This window comes from Trichechus manatus, unplaced genomic scaffold (genome assembly GCF_000243295.1).
Source record: "Trichechus manatus latirostris isolate Lorelei unplaced genomic scaffold, TriManLat1.0 scaffold00261, whole genome shotgun sequence".
Classification (NCBI taxonomy): domain Eukaryota; kingdom Metazoa; phylum Chordata; class Mammalia; order Sirenia; family Trichechidae; genus Trichechus; species Trichechus manatus.
The window spans coordinates 663,837-683,843 of record NW_004444197.1 but is presented as its reverse complement, the minus strand read 5'-3'; the positions used below and the strand labels follow the sequence as shown (position 1 = coordinate 683,843).

At 51.0% G+C, this 20,007-nt stretch overlaps 2 protein-coding genes across 2 annotated transcripts in view; both read left to right on the top strand.

Annotated features, from left to right (window-relative positions):
• Positions 1-5,024: 5,024 nt before the first annotated feature.
• MLN (motilin) lies at positions 5,025-12,585 on the top strand. The gene is made up of 5 exons (XM_023724810.1): positions 5,025-5,136; positions 6,406-6,410; positions 7,626-7,742; positions 11,642-11,815; positions 12,469-12,585. The coding sequence occupies exons 1-5, from the start codon at positions 5,025-5,027 to the stop codon at positions 12,583-12,585; spliced, it is 525 nt and encodes a 174-aa protein (XP_023580578.1).
• Positions 12,586-19,501: 6,916 nt separating this feature from the next.
• The window catches only part of LEMD2 (LEM domain nuclear envelope protein 2), a 23,687-nt gene continuing 23,181 nt past the window's right edge, over positions 19,502-20,007 (top strand). The window contains exon 1 of the mRNA XM_023724783.1: positions 19,502-20,007. This exon is cut by the window's right edge and continues 309 nt beyond it. Coding sequence (XP_023580551.1) covers positions 19,539-20,007 — 469 coding nt within the window. The 5' untranslated portion in view covers positions 19,502-19,538.

Here is a 20,007-nt window from a genome sequence, read left to right as displayed (position 1 = left end):
TTGAAGATGTTATTAGTTAGGTTAACATGAAGGTTACACAGGAGTAGCGTAGGTCCTAATCCTATATGACTGGTGTTATGGATTGAAATATGTCCCCCAAAAATGTGTGTCAATTTAGCTAGGCCATGATTCCCAGTATTGTGTGATTATCCACCATTTTGTCATCTGGTGTGATTTTCCTATGTGTTGTAAATTCTACCTCTATGATGTTAATGAGGCAGGATTAGAGACAGTTATGTTAATGAGGCAGGACTCAATCTACAAGATTAGGTTGTATTTTAAGTCAATCTCTTTTGAGACATAAAAAGAAAGAAGAGAGCAGAGAGTTGGGAGGACCACATACCACCGAAAAAGCAGCGCTGGGAGCCCAGCGCATCCTTTGGACCTGGGGTTCCTGCATGGAGAAACTCCTAGATTGATGACAAGGACCTTCCTCCAGAGCCAACAGAGAGAGAAAGCTTTTCCCTGGAGCTGACACCCTGAATTCGGACTTCTAGTCTACTAGACTGTGAGAGAATGAACTTATGTTTACTGAAGCCATTCACTTGTGGTATCTCTGGTGGAGCAGCACTAGATGACTAAGACAACTGGTGTCCTTATAAAAGAGATGAGACAAAGAGATAGAGGAAGGACTTCATGTGACGCTGCAACTGCAAGTCAAGGAATTCCAGGGGCTCCCAGAAGCTGAGAGAAAGGCATGGAACAGATTCTCCCTCAAAGCCTCAGAAGGAATCAACCCAGCCAACACCCTGGTCCTGGACTCCCAGCCTCCAGAACTGTGGGACAATACATTTCTGTTCCTAGAATCCACCCAATCTGTGGTATTTTGTTACAGGAGCCCTAGGAGACTAAGACACTGGCCTGCTCCCATCCCACACAGGTGGCCCCCTGTGACGTCTCACATCCTCTGTGCCATTCTCTGCAAACCTGGCAACGTCCCCGCTCTCCACCACACCTGGCCACGTCCAACCTTGACCCTCATATGAAGAGGCCCTGCCATGGGGTCACACCTCAGTTTCCTTATCTGAAAAATGGGGTGGGGGAGGAGAGTACCATCCTCATGGTGTCACTGAGGATGAATTAGAACGTGTACGCCAAGCATCCCGCGTGGTGTCTGAGGCATGGACATGCACCCTGAACAGCAGCTGCCAGCAGCAGCAGTAAGCCATCTGACTCCAGGTCACAGCCACCTCTTCCCTCTTCAGATGTTTTAAATGTACTGTTTAAATCACACAATTACCATGAAATGGTTCCTGGATAGCTGGCCCGTCAGCCATTTAGGACCTTATACACCACCACGCCTGATGCATTTCCTTGGCTCCCTTCAGCTGCCAGCGCTGCCCAGCTCTGGGTCTGGGCTCAGTCATCTTTTCATTAATCAGTTGAAACACTGCCACACTCCTGAGCTTTTTTTGTGAGGGTCTTCAGGGGGAAGACTGAAGAGAAGTTACCTTCCTAATATAGCTCTCTGACAGGCTGACAGAGAATTTGATCACTGAAGAGTTGGCCTAGAGACGCTCAACGACATCATATATTTAAGTAACCAGGAAGAAAAGGGTTTTGTTAAAATAAACCTCTGAGCAGCAGCTGGGTTTTAAGTGGACAAGAGGGTGCTCTGGGTGGGGTCTGGCTTCCACCGAACCCTGGTTGTCGCTCATGAAAGAGGCCTTCCAGGAAGGACTTAGAAGCCCACAGCATGGCCCACAGTTGTTTCCATGAGCTCCAAGAATCCAGGCTCCCCCACCCAGAGCCCGCAAAGGTGCGGCCAAAGGTTAATGGGCTCCAAAGCGAGGACAGGAGGCATATAAGGGCCCCATCAGACTAGCCAGACACCAGCAGACAAGCAGAGAATCCTCCAGGCCCTTTCAAACCACGCTCACACTGTAAGTAGCCAAAGAAAAAATGGGGGGGGGGTTGTTAGCATAAGCCCAGAAGCAGAGCAAGGGTGCAAGCCTGAGTGCTGGGGTCCAGAGACCTCTGGGGTGAGCTGACCTGCTCCTGCACCCCTCTGCCACCTGCAAATACCTGGCTGGGCTCAGACTGAGAGCCCCAAGTTGATTCCAGGGGAGTAGGTCAAAGCTGGGTGGTGCAAAGGTTGGTGGTTCAAACTCAGCCAGCGGCACCACAAAAGAAAGGCCTGGCAATGTGCTTCTGTAAAGATTACAGCCAAGAAAACCCTATGGAGCAGTTCTACTCTGTTACACACGGGGTCGCCATGAGTCTGAAGCAACTGGACTGCAACAGATTTTTTAGGTTAAAGCTGGAGTCTCTGGGTGGTGCAAATGGTTAACACCTGGGAAGAAATGCCTGGCAATCTGCTTCCAAAAACTCAGCCATCGAAAACCCTATGGAACACAGTTCTATTCTGACACACATGGAGTTGCCATGAGTCAGAATCAATAGCAACTAGTGGTGGTGGTAGGTCAAAACCAAACCCGTTGCCATCCAGTCAATACGGACTCATGGCGACCCCACGTTACAGAGTAGAACTGCTCCATAGGGTCTTCTTCAATGTAATCTTTTACAGAAGCAGATCGCCAGGCCTAATCGTCTGTGGTGCCTCTGGGTGGGTTCAAACTGCCAACCTTTAGGTTAATAGCCCAGTGCAAACTGTTTGTGCTAAAGCTGCATATATTGAGCCAAGCAAGGCTGCACTGAGGCGTGGAGGCTGCAGAGACGAGGAGGTGGGTGTAGTTCCTGGCAAAGGAGACACTATTTAGGGTGAGTCTGGTGCTGTGGACTGCAGGCCAGGAACCCAAGTCAGAGCTCAGCGTGCATTCAGGGCCGCAGTAGGCATGATGGCTTTGCTCTGGAAAGTTAAGAAGTAAAAGCTGGTCCCTAGAGACATACATGGGAAAGGAGGACAGGCAGGTGGCACCTTATCCAGAGCTGAGCACTTAAAGGCTGGAGCACCATCCCCGATAATGGGAGAGGGAGGGCAGCACCTCCTCGCACAGTGAAAAGCTCCTCTCCCGCTCTGAGCTCTCCAGACACAAATGAGTGTAGGTGATACGCTGACTGCCAGTCAGATCCAGAAAATGAGCAGCAATTGGATTTTGCCTTTTCTTATTTAAAGTTTTTATTGATTCTTATGGAGTGAATTAAATGCGAACACCAGAATGAAAAGGTATCTATAGCATCTCCGTGAAGGAAATGGGACACCATAAATATGACACATCCGCCTTCCCTGGGAGGGAAAGTGGGGCCCCAGAGACTCTGCCAGGGAGGGATAGGAGCAAGAGGGGAGGCATGGGGATTCGGGGCTCACCCACCCCATCCTCTGTTCAGCTCAAGATCCTCCCAGGGGTCTGTACAGATCCTAGGCTTCCTAAGAGGTGGTGTTTGGCAGGTGGGTGGTCCTTCCAGCCCTGCTGGAGCTGTGGCTGTCTGAGCTCTTGTGCTCTTGTTCATGGAGATGGAGAGAGAAAGTAGGAAGGAAGGAGGAAGGGAGAGTGTGTGAGGGAGAGAGAACAAGAACAGCAAGAAGGTAGTGTGAGCGTCCTGCTTGGCCAAGGTGTTTTCTGATGGCCAAGGAAGCAAGCCTGGCAGAGAAGCAGGACACAAGCATGAAGCCCTGGAAGATTCCCTCCAAAGGGAGGGTCAGGGCTGGGCCTGCAGAGAAGCTTGGGTGTCAGGCCAGACCAGGACCCTTTCCCATGAAACGTATCTAGGCTGCCCAAGGGAAGCTCTTTATCTGAAGACCCTGTAATCACCCCCAGCCCCATGTAGCGGAGGCCACCCCTGGCCTCTCCTCCTTGCTGAGGGGGCCAGGCCTCTGTGCTCAGAAGTCCACCCAGTGTGGCGCAGGAACGTTGGTGCCCCTGCCACATCCTCCTCCACCTTCTTGGGAAGGGAGGTGGGCGGACGCAACGTGGTGTGGGGTATTGGGAAAAACACCTCAGAAGGCCAGGGCTCCAGCCCCCAATGCCTTGAATTAGTCCCTTCCCTCCCCCAGGTTTCTCCTCTCAGCAGATCTCACTTGCTTCCAGGTGGGTGTGAGGACATCATGGGAGAGGGCCTTGGAATGGAATGCCCGCCACCAGTGTAAGGGATTAACCAAGACTGGCATCTAGCCAGGCGGCGTCCCCCACACGGCCATCCTGACCCTGTCCCAAAGCCCACCCAGCTGACCCCTTCCTCAAGTCTCTGCCTCCAGTGCAGTCACCATGTCCACCTGGTCCCTGGCAGGACCTGAGCCCCAAAAGCCCTCCGCAGCCTGCCTTCCTGCCAGCCTTTCCAGAGACACCCCACTTCCCAGGATGCGGGAGAGCCCCACGCACACTGGCTCCCTGCCAGCACTTACAGCATTCCGAGGATCTGAGGGCTGCCAGGTTAGATGCGCCATCCCTGTTATTTCCGGATGGCAGCCAGCAGGCAGCTAGACATGCTGGAGCTGGGGAGGGGCTTGTTCCAGGGCCAGTGTACCCCCCCCAAGGGGTGGGACCCCACTGTCAGCTCTTGGATGCTGCTCCAGGATGAATTTTCCCATCTGGCTCTGCCTCTAGATGGGCAGAGGGTCTCAGCCTTTTCCTCTATAGCTCCGGGGTCTTGGCCTGATGCTCCCAGGTAGAGCTGGGGTCACCTGGGCCTTGCCCACTCCCTTTCAACATCCTAATTGGCCCTGGGTCTTGGGGCAAGATTCTGCTGATAATCTAGGGGTTCTTTCTCTAAGAGATGAGGTCCCTGCAGCCTCATGAGTCCAACTGATCCCAGAAAACCTCACCTGTAACAAAGATAAGAACTGACAAGTGGAACCATCCTCCTCTGGTGTGTGGCAGGGGGCTGGGTGGCCTGCCCCAGGCTAGCAGCCCGCTGTCACGGCTCCAGGCAAAGGGTGCTTGGAGCTCACCTGAGAAAGCCCAACACCAGGCCCAAGTCAGAGAGGCTCAGTGGCTTACTCAAGGTCACACAGCTTCAGGTGGGGCACGGACTAGAACCGAGGTCTCCTGCCTCTGAGTGCATCACTGTCCATCTCTGCACCCTAAACTTGATGACAGGGCCCCTTGTCATTGTCCAGCTCCAGGATGGTGTCCCAAAAGACTGTGGCTGCCCTGCTGGTGGTGCATGTGGCTACCATGCTGACCTCCCAGACAGAAGCCTTTGTTCCCATCTTCACCTACAGTGAATTCCAGGGATGTAGGTAAGAAACCACCCGGGCTGCCCACCTTCCCAGACACAGCTGATGTGACTCACAGCCCAGCTCAGCACTGACGTGGTACTGGTCTCACTCAAGCAAAAGGGTTATTTCAGTAAACCCACGTTTCATTAACTGTGCCAGCGACACGAAGGACAGCATGAAGAACCAGGGCCCAGGATAACCCCAAACTCCAGCCTTCTCCCTGGCCACCTCCACTTCTTCCCTAGCACCACTCAAAGATGTCAGTGGCTCCCATGAGTATCAGCTTTTCCCCACCCCTGCCCATCCTTTGGAGGAAATTTTCAATTAACAAGCACATAAATATTTATTTACTGAGCATTTCTGCTGTGGAAGGCACCACCCTGGGCAAGCAGTCTGGGGAGCCAAGACACAAACATATGAAAAATTAACCAATAATAGAAGACAAAAGAGAGATGTCACAAGGCAGGACATGATTAATTGCCCAATAAGTGATGCTGATCAGAAGTGCTGGGTTCAGAGGAGGGAGCTGTGAGCTAGAGCTTACTTAGAAACCTTCAGGGAAAAGGTAAAACTGGAGCTGGGGGCCTCCAGGGATAAGGTGGGACGAAGTGATGGGCGTGAACCCTGGGAGGTGGGAAAGAAGGTGGTTTTCCATGCAGTGGTGGCATAGCCACCCTCTCTTTTGAGCGTAAAAGGTAATAAGATTGGCCTAAGGTCCCTGAAGGTCCCTAAGCCACACTAAGGGTTTGAACTGGACTGCTAAACGAAAGGTTGTCAGTTCGAACCCACCCAGTGGTACCTTGGAAGAAAAGTCCTGGCAATCTGCTTCTGTTAAGATTACAGGCAAGAAAACCCTATGGAGCAGTTCTGCTCTGTCATACATGGGGTCACCATGAGTTGGAACTGACTTGACAGCAACTAACAACAGCAATAAAGGTCCCTGGGTAGCGCAAATGGTTTGCAAAGGCTTGGCAGTTGGGACTCACCCAGCTGTTCCACGGAAGAAAGTCCTGGCAATTTGCTTCCATAAACATTATAGTCAAGAAAACCCTGTGCAGCAGTTCTACTCTGTAACATATGGGGTCGCCATGAGTCAGAACAACTCGATGGCAACAGGTTTAATGGAACTCAGGCAGTGGGGCCTAAGTAAAACTGGACTGCTGGATCTGCCTTCTGGGTGCCTTTAACTTTGGACTTCAAGGGATTCTGAGTATCTGTGCAGACATTCAGTTCTCTCTAACCCAAGGTGATGAGGAAATAGGACTTTCATGTCCACCCTGTCTGAGACCAAGTTTCCAATAGGGACAAATACATGAAATTGGTTCTGTTGGGAGGCTCTTGTGGCCCCTGGGTAGAGCTTCTCCATATCTGCCCACTCTGTGTACAGGGACAGTTTCCAGATACCCAGGGAACAGGGCCTTTTGCAGAGGCCAGGCTGAACCCAGCTCCCCTTCTTTGGGGGCAGAAATGGAAACTGATAGAGGTGACACAGCAGCAGGCCCTCTAGACGCACCTCCATCTTACTTTCTTCCAAGGAGTTGACCAGTTGTTCTAGAATCACCATATATGGGGGCCTGCTGAGAGCAGAATCTCAAGAGTGTCATTAAAGAAACCGAAGGCATTAGGTGTATCTGATCGCAGGACACCCAGCAAGCAGGATGCCAGGCAAGATTTGGGGCTGGACCGCAACAGTCAAACTCAGTAGAACATAAACTAACAAAATAGCAACGAAAGACACTTTGCATTAACCTGCTCCATGCTTTTTCTCCTCGTAATTGCCAGGCACCGGGATTTTTATGAAGAAGCTGCAAACTCACTCCTCCGTAATTCATCTCCCTGTCTTGCCTCTTATAAATCACCTCCCAGGGACTCCAAGTTCCCGGGCCACCCCATGGCTCCCTCACAGCTATACTGTCCTGCCACCTTTTTTATAGGCTCTCTGCTAAGAAAAACACATTTTCATACTGTATATGCATGAAGGGCGGCTGTTATTTTCAGCATTTTAACTTAATTAACAGTAACAATCTGGGTGTAATGTTTAAATTAACTGAGGAATAGATTCCTCTTCAAGTTGACTTGGTGGGCAATTCCAAGGGCCGTTCCTAGGCCACCGGGGTCTAAGCCTCCCCAGGAAGGAGGCACCTAGGGAAGAGGGGTTTGGTCTGTGGGATGCTCAGACAGTATCCCTGGTGGAGATGGACCAGGGCTAACTGGATGGGTTAAGGGAAAGCAGGTTTTGTGCAGTTTTATTGGTTTGTGCTCGACTACTAGTAAAAGATGGGTGGTTTGAACCCATCTAGCGGTACCACGGAAGAAAGGTCTGGCAATCTGCTTCTGTAAAGATGACAGCCAAGGAAACACGATGGAGCTCAGTTCTGCTCTGTAACACATGGGGTTGCTATGAGTTGGAGTGAACTTGATGGCAACAAGTTTGCTTGTTTCTTTTTGTTGTGGTGATTTTTGTTTGTTTTTTGTTGTTGTTTTTGGTTTTATGCTGTACCCCTAGGAAAGGGAGCAGAACAAAGGGCAAAAGAAATTCCTGAGCGTGCAGCAGAGGTCTGAGAAGACAAAGTCTCTGGACCCCATGGAGCCCACAGAGGAAGAAGAAAGCAAAGGTATCAAGGTGAGCGGCCATCCTGGGGACAGTGCAGAGAAACTGGGCAGGTGGGAGGTTGGTTCCCCCTTCCAGACAAGGAGGCAGGAACTGCTAACCACAGCCACAGAATGTTCTAGGATACAGCAGCAAACAAGACATTCAGGCAACGAGCTCCATCCTAAAAGGGAGAGATGAGCAGCAATGAGGAGACAAGTGGATCATTGCAGGCCCTGAGTAGGACAGTTAATAGAGAGTGACTGGGTGGGGGGGGGGGGCGCCGCTTTGGCTGGGGAGGGGTCAGGGAAGGACTCTCAGAGGAGGTGACATTTGATTTGAAACCTGACAGTGAGAAATAGCCATCCACGCAAGCCCTGGAGGAAAGGAGAGTGAGCACAAAGGCCCTGCTCAGATGCACCTGGGGGACTGAGGCCCTGCTGGCCGGGGCGCGCTGAGAAAGGGGGAGAGGAGGTCAGCAAGCCCAGTTCAGGCAGGGCCTGGGGGCCAGGCAAGACATCTGGAAAGGGATCTGATCTGACTCAGAACGATTCTGAGCAGCACAAAGTGGGGGCATACCAGTCAGGAGGCAGCTGCAGCCCTCCGGGAGAAAGAGGTGCCAGTTCTTCTCTCCTAAGATGGGAACCCCAGGGAGACACCTACGGGTGTCAAGACTCAGGGGCTGGGTCATCCAGCGAGAGTTAGGAGGCATAGATTGTCAGGGCTGGAGGGAGGTTGAGGTTGTCCAATGCAGCCCTTTAATTTCACAGACTCATTTATCCACACGATGAATATTTATTGAGCCCCTACTATGTGCAAAGGAGTCCCTGAGTAGTGCAAACGGTTAACGTGCTCAGCTGTTAATTCAAAGGTTGGAGGTTTGAGTCTACCCAGAGGCACCTCAGAAGAAAGGCCTAGAGATCCACTTCCGAAAAATCAGCCATTGAAAACCCTGTGGAGCATAGTTCTACTCTGATACACACAGGGCTGCCATGAGTCAGAACTGACTGGACAGCGACTGGTTACTGTGTGCAAGGCACTGGGGATAGAGCGGTGAACAAAAAAGACAAAATCCTCTGCTCACGCTCTGGTGGGGGAGACAGATCACAAATAAGGTCAATAAGCAAACTCTATGTATAGGATAGATGCTATGGAGGAACACAAAGCAGGGAAAGGAGATGGGGTTGATGGGAATTTTAAACAGGGTGATCAGAGAGGCATTATAAGAAAACAGTATTCACACAAAGACCTGAAGAGAGAGAGGGAGTGAACCACAAGGATGTCTGGGGAAGGCTGTCCCGGGCAGAAGGAACTGCCAGTGCAAAGGCCCTGAGGCAGAAGGGCCCGGTGTATTTAGTGAACAGTGAAGGGGCCGGAGTGCCTGGAACAGAGGAGATGAGAAGGAGACAGTTAGCCGGGGGAAGGGGTTGAAGCCAGACTGTGGACTTCATAGGTCATTGTCAAAACTTTACTTTCACTCTGCTAAGGTGGGAGCCTTCGGGGGGCTTTTGAAAAGGAGGGACATGATCTGATTTACATTTTAAAGGGGGCTCCCCAGCTGCTGTTCTGAGAACAGATAGAAGGGGCAAAGGCAGAATTAAGGAGACCACTGAGGAGGCTGCTGCATTATCCAAGACAGAGACACAGTGGTTCAGCCGAGGTTGTCAGGGTGGAGACAGGCGAAGTCGTCAGATTCTGGAACTCTTTTGGAGATAGAAGCCCACAGGATTTGCAGAAAGATTGGATGTAGAGAGAAAGAGAAAAATAAAAAAATGACTTCAAGGTTTTTGGCTGAACACCTGCAGGGGCAGATTTTCCCTTCACTGAGACAGTGAAGCCTGCGATGGGAACAGGTCAGTGGGAAGAGGATCAGGGGGTCAGATTGGACCTGGGAACTATGAGATGCCTGTTGGACACCCACATGGAGACATTGCACAGGCAGGCAGATACACAAGTCTGGAGTTGAGAAGAGAGGTTTGGGCCAGGGACGTAAGTGTGGGAATCATCAGCGATTAGATGGAAGTTAAAGCCAGGACTGGGTGAGATCCCCAAGGGAGTGTGTGGGCGGGACAAGAGGAGAGGGCCCAGGACTGAGAGTGGGCACTTCCACATCAAGGACAGGGGAGATGAGGAGACTGACATCAGAGAGGGTCAGGGTTTTGCCTAAGGTCACTCAGTAGTCAGAGCAGAACCAAGCCTAGATTCTATGCTTCCCACCTCCCACTGGACACCTGGGCCAGGGACCTTCCCCCACCCTCTTCAGCTGGCTGCTGCCTGCTCTCTATAAACATAGCAAAGTCAGAGGTCAGGTCTGCAGCCCAGAGGGTGACCCCAGCAGTGTGGGCTTCTTTTCCTCCCTTGCATCCACGAAGACCTCCCAGGCTCATGAGGAGAGAGCTGGGAGTGAGTCATGCAGTTGGCAAGAGTGGCGCTTACTCAGAACTACCCTCTAGATGTACGTGAGACAGTCTACGGCACTAATGCCAAGGCCTCAAGGGCACTTGACCTAGCATCCTTCTCCAGGAAGCTTGGACCTCCCTAGAACCGTGAACCTAGAGCAGGGCCAGGAGGTCCTTTATGGGCCATCCAGTGAGGCGCCCTCATTTTAAAGTGAGGAAACTGAGGCATTGCCACAGAAAGGGAATGGCATAGCCAGGACTTGAACCAGCCACAACATCTAACTGAGAACTCCAGGAACACCTCTGCCACTGCCCTTCAGGCATCCAGAGCCCCCACGGGTCTAGAGTGCCGGCCCGAGCCCATTTCCCATGTGCAGAGAGCTGGTGGGAGGTGAGGGAGTGGGCAATGGACTCCTCTCACAGTCAGCCAGCTGTTTTATACAGCAAGACAGTTGGACTGGGAGGCTCTGGGGGTGACTGACACCAATCAGCCCCACCTGGCTCTGCCTCGAGGCCGCAGCAACCTCCCTTGGTATGGAGCCTCTAGACAGCTCCTCTAGCGTCTTAAGAATGCCCTCTCACAGAAGGGGACAAGGAAGCTGGTGATAGGGAACCCAAGGTTGAGTAAGGATATTGTTGATGTGTTCTGAGATTGTTAACTATTGTCATAGAGCAAAATTTGTAATAACTGTTAAATGAGAAACTATTTTGTTCTGTAAGCCTTCATCTTAAGTGAGAATAACAGCACAATTCGAAGAGCATAGTCAGTGTCACTGAACTGTGCATGTAGAAATTTTTGAAATGGTGTATCTTTGGCTATGTGTATTTTCACCAAAAAAAAAAGAGGTTGAGAAGTTAGAGGGTTGATATGTTGTGGGGTTGTTAACCAATGTTATAAAGCAACCTGTGTACTTCTGTTTCATGAGAAACTATTTGTTCTGTAAGCCTTCACCTGAAGTACAATAAAAAAAAAAATTAAAAAAAAGAATGCCCTCTCAGTGCAAGAGACAGTGTAGCCTGATGGTTGTGGGCACAGACCCTGGGGTCAAGCCCCCTGAGTTTAGCATCTACTCCCTCTGCTACTTACTACTGGTGTGATCTTGAGCAAGTTACTTGATCACTTTGTGCCTCAGTTTCCTCATCTGCAAAATGGGGACACTAATTGTCCCTACCACATTGGGTCATTGAGAGGCTTAATATATGTAAAAGAACCTAGAAGGATGCCTGGCACATGGTAAGGCTCCACAAAGTTAACTAATGTTGAGGGGAGCCCACCCCTCCAGACACAGCTTCCTCCGCAGGAGAGGTTTGTTTATCCTCCCAGCAGGCCTCAGAGGCTCCCCCTGGATGGCCAAGGTCTGGCCTCCTGGTTAGAGCTGGGGGGAGGTGCCAGGATTCCTGGAGGAGAGCGAAGAGTGGGGCAGGCAGGGTAGTGTGGCTCCGGTGGGCCCCTCCTGCCACCTGTAGGGCACCCAGGGGTTAAGAGCCCTCTCTGCACCTCTCCCTTCTTGTTAACTCTGCCCTATTTCACAGCTGACTGCTCCTGTGGAAATTGGAATGAGTACGGACTCCAGGCAGCTGGAAAAGTACCGGGCCGCCCTGGAAGGGCTGCTGAGCAAGATGCTGCTGTCCACCCTGAATGGTATGGGGGTGGGGTATCCTCCTCCCACCCTGGTTTTAATATTCCAGGAGCACCATCTGAGCAGGGTTTGGGAACCGCGATTTGTTTTTCTGCTTTACACTTGAGAACATTAAGCTGTCTTCTCCAGTGGGGACCCCCACCCCGCCCCCCAGAGGAGCCTAATCACAGAGCGCACCTGGCTCTGATGGCTGCTGGTGGCTGCAGAGGCCCCATTCTCTAGCAACGGGCATCTCATAAGCCCCTGCCTCAACGGCTCAGGCCTGACCCCCAAATGCCCCTCTGGCAGAGGGCCACGACAAATCAACAACTACCCTCCAACCTCTCCCTCCCTGCTCCAGATATCTCCATCCCTCCCTAAGCACCACAATGGCTGGCTGGTTGCCCTGTGTGATCCAAAAGCCTCTGTTTTTTCCATCCCATCCTGCAAACCAAAGTCCTGAGCCCCAGATGGCCTTGCCCCATTCAAGGTCTGCCGGAGTTACTGTGCAAAACTAGATCTGGTCTGACAAACAGCCACTAATTACTTCTCAGGGTCCCAGGAGGAGAGCAGGGAGACATAGTGGGAGTGTTGTTGGAGATGGAGGAACTGGGAGGTTAAATAACTTGCCCCAGGCTATAGAGAAAGCCAGAGGTAGAGCTTCCAGAAGGCTTGCAAAAAATCCTGCCTCTCCCACCCTACAGCCTGCCCTGGATGCCCCCTCCTCCCTCGGATCTGCAGGCAGGTTTTAGAAGGAGGTTTCCTAAGCAGACAGCTGACACTGCTGATCTACAGACCTTCGCTTTTCTTCCCCAGCAGCTGAGTGACAAACCCTGCTCCAGGAAGAAGGTGGACTGAACTGGGATCACCTGCCCCAGTGAGGCCCCAGAAATCTGCACAGCCCATCAGCTGAGGTGGGAAGCAAAATACCCTCTCCAAAGCCAATCCCCCTGCCGCAAACAAAGCACGAAACATACAGAAATGATTCTGTTATTTAATGTGTTAATTTCCAAAGGGCAAGCTCGGGTCATGAGAAAAAGGGAAAAAAATAAAGTGCAGAGGAAAATGGTCATCAATGGAGCATACATTAGCAAAACGCGTGCCTTTCGTAAATTCTAAGTTCAAATACTACGTTGTTGTTGTTGTTGTTGGTTGTTGGGTGCCGTCAGGTCGATTCCAACTCATATCAACCCCAAGAGACAGAACAGAACTGCCCTATAGAGTTTTCTTGGCTGTAATCTTTACAGAAGCAGATTATCAGATCTTTGTTCCGACAAGCGCTTGGTGGGTTCCAACTGCCAGTCTTTAGGTTAGCAGCCAAGCATTTAACCGTTGTGCCACCAGGGCTCCTATGAATATTATCTTAGATCCATCGAATTGAAAGATTTGCTCCAGCCATTCCACTGTAGATGAGAAAACAGAGGCCCAGAGCGATGGATTTTTTTGCCCACACCCTGAGTCAGAGGCAAGGCAAGGAATGAAGTTGAGGTCTCCTGCGTCCCAGTCCATTTTCTGTCTACTGATAAGCTCTAGGTCCAATGCGCCAGAGGATTTTAAGGCCTCTGCGCTCAGCCCTTACGGAGTAACATCCAGCCAGCCCTTTAACCTCAATGAGCCTTTGCAAAAGCAAGGTGGTAATATCCGCCTGGAGAGCTGGGGATGGTGGCACCAGCAAAGAGCAAATTACTGTTATTATTATCACCTTGTGACTACAAGCTCCAGCAAAATTACCCAGCCAACCCGCTTATTTCTGCCTTCTAAACAAAACTGGATGGGAGATTTCATTCTAATTTAATTTAACATTAATGAATGTTCATTTATTTATAAACTGGGGCCATATAGGAACCACAGCTTTCTCCATCTATAGGTTACTAACAGTTAGACACCATGGCCATTTTGTCTTTCCACCCACCCCAACCACTGTGAGGGCTTAGTCACAGGAAGGAGTTACCAGAACAAGAAGATCCCAACCCTTAATAAGCATCCTCTTTTTGGGGGGCTCTGGCTGCTCCTGAGGAACGCCCAGCCCTGACCCACTGCACAGTCACATGCGTTTCCCATGCACATATCAATCAGCCCAAGCACAGCTGCAGGTTCTTGGGAAACACTGCTAAGACACCGGTAGCATCATAAATGGAGAGGGCTGCAGAAGGGCATGTGGGGAACGAAAAAGGCAAAGACACAGGAATCTATAATGCATGCAGTTGGGAGGCCCTGGATCCAAGAGTCCTCCTCACCCTTCTGAATTCTACCGTGCCAGACCGTTCCACTCTCTGTAACACTCCAAGGAACAGAAAAACAGCCTCTTTCTATGTGGTAAACACAGATTTTGTGTCCTCCACTTGCCCTTGGCCCGATGTTCCCCCATAGTGTGACTACCTTCCCCTGTCAGCAGCAGGTGGTACCCATTTCTGAGGCTGGAGCCCTGGTATTCTCTGGGGAATTCTCCTAAGATCCTGGGAGTCGAGTTGGCCCCTGACTCCTGGAGACCCCATGCACAAAACGAAATGCTATCTGGTCCTGCACCATCCCCATGATCATTTGCAGATCAGACTGTTGTGATCCGTATGGTTTTCACTGGTTGACTTTTGGAAGTAGACTGCCAGGCTTTTCTTCCTAGTCTGTTTTAGTCTACAAGCTCCACTGAAATCTATTCAGCATCAAAACAACATGCAAGCCTCCACTAATAGATAGGTGGTAGGTATGTATGAGGTGTATCAGTCAGGAATTGAACCCAAGTCTCCTGCATGGAAGGCAAGGATTCTACCACTGAACCACCACTGCCCTCTTACCAGTTGCTGTTGAGTCTACTCAACTCATGGCAACCCCACGTGTGTCAGAATAGAATTGTGTGCCGTAGAGTTTTCAATAGCTAATTTTTTGGAAGTAGATCGCCAAATCTTTCTTCTGAAGCACCTCAGGGTAGACTTGAACCTCCAATCTTTCAGTTAGCAGAAAAGAGCATTAACCGTTTGCACAAGCCAGGGACTCCAGGAGTTAAATAGCAGAGTTGAAAGAGGTGGCATGGAGGGAACTAGGACCCTTAGGAGGTTTCATCCCAGGTGGCATGTATTTCTTAAAATGGGAATTGGTTCAGTGACTACAGTTCCTGGGAAGGGTGAGGTTGCTGTTCGTTCTGCAGAGAAGACCTATTCAAAGCCCACGCTGCAGCCCAGCTGCCCCCGCCCTCACCCTGTGGCCTCTGATGTACTTCTCGGTAATGAGTCGCAACAGGGCCCCAGCTACCACCTACATCTGTATGCACAGTGTCCCGGCTGGCTGTTTAGATGTGTTGACTCCTTTCTTCTGTCGTTTTCCTCCTCCTGCCACTGTTCGATTTTTCACAGTCGACTCAAATAATTCTTTTTCACCAACGAGCTTCTCTAGTTTCTGGGATTGTGACCTCCATTGCTTACAGGACATGCACAGCCCTGGAAGAAATTAAAATCAGGGTGTTGGGAGGACTTTGTGAGCTGAGCCAACAGAAAAAGTCCATGTTTTCACAAAACAGAGGAAAAGAGAGACACGATCCTGGTTGAAGCTATAGAATGACCTGATCAAAAACCAGCCGGAATCAGAGACAGGGAGGATGCCGGAGTTACCAGTAGGGCGAGGACACCATTCCTCCTCACATCTTGCTGAGGTTTATTTAGTAAAATCTGCAAGAATCTCTCCAGATACCTGGCAATTAGGGAGAGTTACAGATTATGCTGTCTTTATTTGGAATGTACTTTGCACTTAACAGGACCACAGGTTATCATAGAGCAACCTGAACTTAGATTCAGAAGATAGAGATGATGAGGTAGTTTCTTGGTAACCACATCCGTGTGATTTTATAATTACTGAGCTATGTGGATTTGCCATGAAATTGAACAGTTAAAAGCAAAGAGTAATTGCCTGATAGCCACACTCTATAATTTAGTATAATCTAATCATGGACAAAGCCCAAAAGAAAATGTTCTGAAAGCATTCCATTTTTCTTCATATACAATTTGTTATTGACATCATGTAACGTATTCTGTGTCTCTAAAGGAACTCTTACCCACAGATATCAAAGTGTAAGAATGGCCAGAAGACTGAGAGCTTCGTTTAATTCTCAGCAGACTATGAAAAACAGGTGACATAGCTGCCTGTTAAACCCGTTCTGGCATTTCTCTGTGACTCTTTATTTACCCTTCATTGATACACCCCAAAACCTAGATGAAAAGGATGACCCTCCTCTTCCATAGCAGAATGAGATGTGGCAACAAGAAGTTGGGTGGTCCTTGAGTGGGAGTGGGGGATCATTCCAGTCTAAATCTGAGCCCAAAATGACACCCACTTTACCCCCCACCATTTCAACCACACTCTTCTAGTGCCCACCCACCCCTTGTCGTGTGATGCCACCGGTGATGTGATTCGAAGGAAGCCCAGAATAGCTGAGTGGGATGCATGAGGCCCATGATGGGGTGGATCAAGGACAAGTCCATGGTCCCTGAGCATCTTTGAGGCCCTGATAAATGTGTGCAGGACTTTTTGCAGGAGGAGAAGGAAGATGGAGCCCACTAAAAGATTTATGGCCATTGTTATTATAAGCCTCTGCTGAGACAGAGAGAGGTCAGCAGGACGGAAGGCCGCATGCCATCCCTGTGGGAATTCAGAGCATCCTCCCGGCATCCCCTCGCCTCTGCTAACTGTGTGGATGTGGTTACTAAGTAGATTTATACACTGGAGCTTGTTTTTCCTCTTTTGTCTTTAATAAATCAGGAAGATCAGCTGCAGTCCGAGCTGCTCACTAAAAAAACCCACAATAGAGTGATGAGGAGGAGGGCGTGCAGGGCAGCCGTTGACTTTGCAAGATTGCGCTTTTCTTTAAAATATGCACTTCCATCCTCAACAGGCCCAGCATAAGAATCACGTAGAAGACACAGAAAGGCACATTCTAAGACACCCCAGAAGGGCCTCGTGGGCAACTCCTGACAAGGGGAAGCAGTGGCAAAGATGTGCTGAAGTCGAGCCCTTCAGAAGGGAAGCTAAAAGGGTTAGTGGAGGAAGCGTGGGTCGATGCTCGTGTGGAGGAAAGTAAAAAGCAACAAGCCGACTTCATTAAAATGGTAAAAGGGCCGTAGGGGTGGAGATTGTTGATGGAGGACCAAACAGGGATTATAAATCCAGGGAAGGGGCCAGACTGGAGCTAAGAGTTCATGAGAAAATCGAAAGGCCTGAGACCTGGGAGGAAAAATTGATTAGTGAGTTTTCTTTTATGAAGGGTCAATAGCCAATGTAGTGGGATGGGACCAAAACCAAACCAAACCCATTGCCGTCGAGTCAATTCCGACTCATAGCGACCCTATAGGACAGAGTCGAACTGCCCCATAGGGTTTCCAAGCAGCATCTGGTGGATTTGAACTAACAACCTTTTGGTTAGCAGCCGAGTTCTTAACCACTGACACGGAAACATTAATCAGCAAATTCACCGAAGTAGTTGATGTTGCCTGTGTGCCTATTAGCATGCTACTCCGAAAGCCTGTTGGGCACAGCAAGGCAGGGCCATCGACTGTCAAAAGCCACAGTGGAGGCTAGAAGGTGAGTCTGGGTAACTTGGGTAGCAAAAGGCTGCAAACATGATGGGTTCTAGGTTAGAAGGGAAGGAGCCCTTGTGGCACAATTGTTAAGTGCTCGGATGCTAACCAAAAAGTTGGCAGTACAAACGCACCCAGCAGCTCTATGGGAGAAAGATCTGGCAATCTGCTCCTGTAAAGATTATAGCCTAGAAAACCATATGGGGCCGTTCTACTCTGTCACATGGGGTCACTATGAGTTAGAATCGACTCAACAGCAACTAACAACAGGTTAAAAGGAACGTAGCAGGGTTCAGAGGGGAAAAGGCTGTGAGTCATTTGGTCCCGGGTCTGTGTAGCAGCGGCAGTGCCCCCAAACACAAAGAAGGCTGACAAAGCCTCTGGACCACTACTGGGGGTTGCTCCAGTTCAGTACATATTTCTAAATTGCCCTGAGATCCATTGTGATGAAATAGACCATCACTCTGTGAAATGCTGTAGGGTTGACTTTGTTTAAGCATCAGTTTCAAGCCCTCTTAGAATACACAGGGCTAGTATTCATGCTGGAAGGCTCATTCTTTATATATTGAACTGCACAGCTGCAAGGAGTTGCACAAATGTTACCAACTCATTTGTCATGCAAACAGTGCTTCAGAAAGAAATAAAATACTATTATGTGGTATATGTGTTAGGCAATCACTATATCAAATTCATGGCATTCCGTGCAAACACAGGCAGAGAAAAGGAAAACAACACTTGGTGAGAGAAATCGCATCACATGGGAGCAGCTAAGCCAGGGAGACAAGGAGGCTAACAACGAAGCCGGACCGAGCCGAGGCTGTAATTTTCCCAGCAATTGTGGCCAGTGTTTAATGTTCCGTGGTGGAGCAAATGGCAGGAATGCAAAACACGGGCAGAGGGTCCCTGCTCAGGCACCCAGGGAAAGAGGGAGAGAGGACAGGTGGGGAGCATTGTGGGGGTAGAGCTACAGGGGGATCCCAGGAAGGAGGAAGAACTGGACGGGAAGGATGGAAACAGACTGGAACCTACAATGAATGTTTGGAAAAGGAGTTGGCGAGGGACGTGGAAGGAATACTGAGGGGAGGAGGGAGGTGGGAGGAAGATTATGAACTATAGTCCTATTTCCATGTGCCATCACTCCCCATGCTTCCGTTAGGGGTTTCCTGGCTAAGAGCCTTTATGTAAGGAAATGGGGTGCCCTGTAGGAGGCTCCACACAGCCCTACCGCTATAAAAACATAGGTTAAGTATAAACATTTATGCGCATGTGCCAGGCATTGGTCAAAGCACCTTACACAAAATGCCTCTTCTAATCCTCCAATCAACCCTATGAGGTTTACTGGAAATGAACTAGAAAAGTTCATTGCATGTGACTGTACATCTAATAGAGATGGAGATGGGATTCGAAATCAAACCGCCTGGCTCCAGTGCCCACCCACATCCTAAACCACGAGTGACGGCAACAGGATGTGCGTCTCTGGGGTCTTCCCCTACCCACCCCTCCTGATGAAAAGCCCACTATCCAGCCGTACGGCTTCCCCCGAGAGGCCTTAACGGCCCACTCGAGTCCAAAGGCAGTTGGCAATTGGCTCTTCTGCCTCCACCTTGTACGTATGGATGTGGATGCTGAGTCCCCCTCCGGGCTGGGGATCCTTGAGAGAGTCTGTCCGTGGGCAGAGCCGACACCCACTTGATGCTCAATGTCGCGCGACTGAAGAGAACATAGAAGCCGGGCGGCTGCACCTCGGAGTGGGGACAGGGCCTCGGAGCAGCCCAGGGTCTGCTCTATGAACCAAACAAAGCCCTTTCCTGGGCGCAGAAGGGATCACACATCGGTCCCCAAGCACTGAGAGGGAGGCGAATGGTCCCGTCTCCCCACTCTCGGCAGTGGCTAGTCTTTCACCATTTAATAATTCTTCCATTAAATCAACACTTTGAGTGCCTACCACGTGCCAGAGACCGCGCTAGGGGCCAGGGAAATCAACGATAAACACCGCGCTGTCTTCAAAACGCGGCAAAGGGCGGAGCAAGAGTTGAAAAAAAAAGAATCCTCTCCGACCTCCCCAACATGGCGGGTCCTGAAAACCGATTTGGACCTCCTCACCATGGCGAGCAACGACCTTCCCAACATGGCTTCCAGTCCGACCTTCCCATCATGGCGCGCGGCCCCGCCCGCTCCGCCACGGCTGCCGGCTGGAGCAGTTCCGGGTGCGGTGCGCGCCAGGGGTGAGTTGGGGGCGGCGTCCTGGGCATGGCCGGTCTGTCGGACTTGGAGCTGCGGCGGGAGCTGCAGGCCCTGGGCTTCCAGCCAGGACCCATCACCGATACCACCCGGGACGTATACCGCAACAAACTGCGCCGCCTGCGGGGCGAGGCTCGGCAGCGCGGCAAGGTGCAGCTGCGGGAGGAGGCCCGGCCGCGGGACGAGGAGCGGCTGCGGGAGGAGGCCTGGCTGCGTGAGGAGGCGCCGCTGCGCGCCCGGCCCTCTGCGTCTTCTCCGCGGACGGAACCCTGGCTCTCCCCGCCGGCCTCGGGCTCGGCCTACGCGACCTCTGGGGCCTACGGCGATCTCGAGGCCTCCACGGCTTCCTGGTCCGGGAGCCGCGGCCTCCCCTACCCCGCCCGCCCCGCGCAGCTCAGGCGCCGCGCCTCGGCCCGGGGCAGCTCCGAGGAGGACGAGGATGCCAGGCTGCCCAACAGGGCAGCGCCGGGCCCAGGCC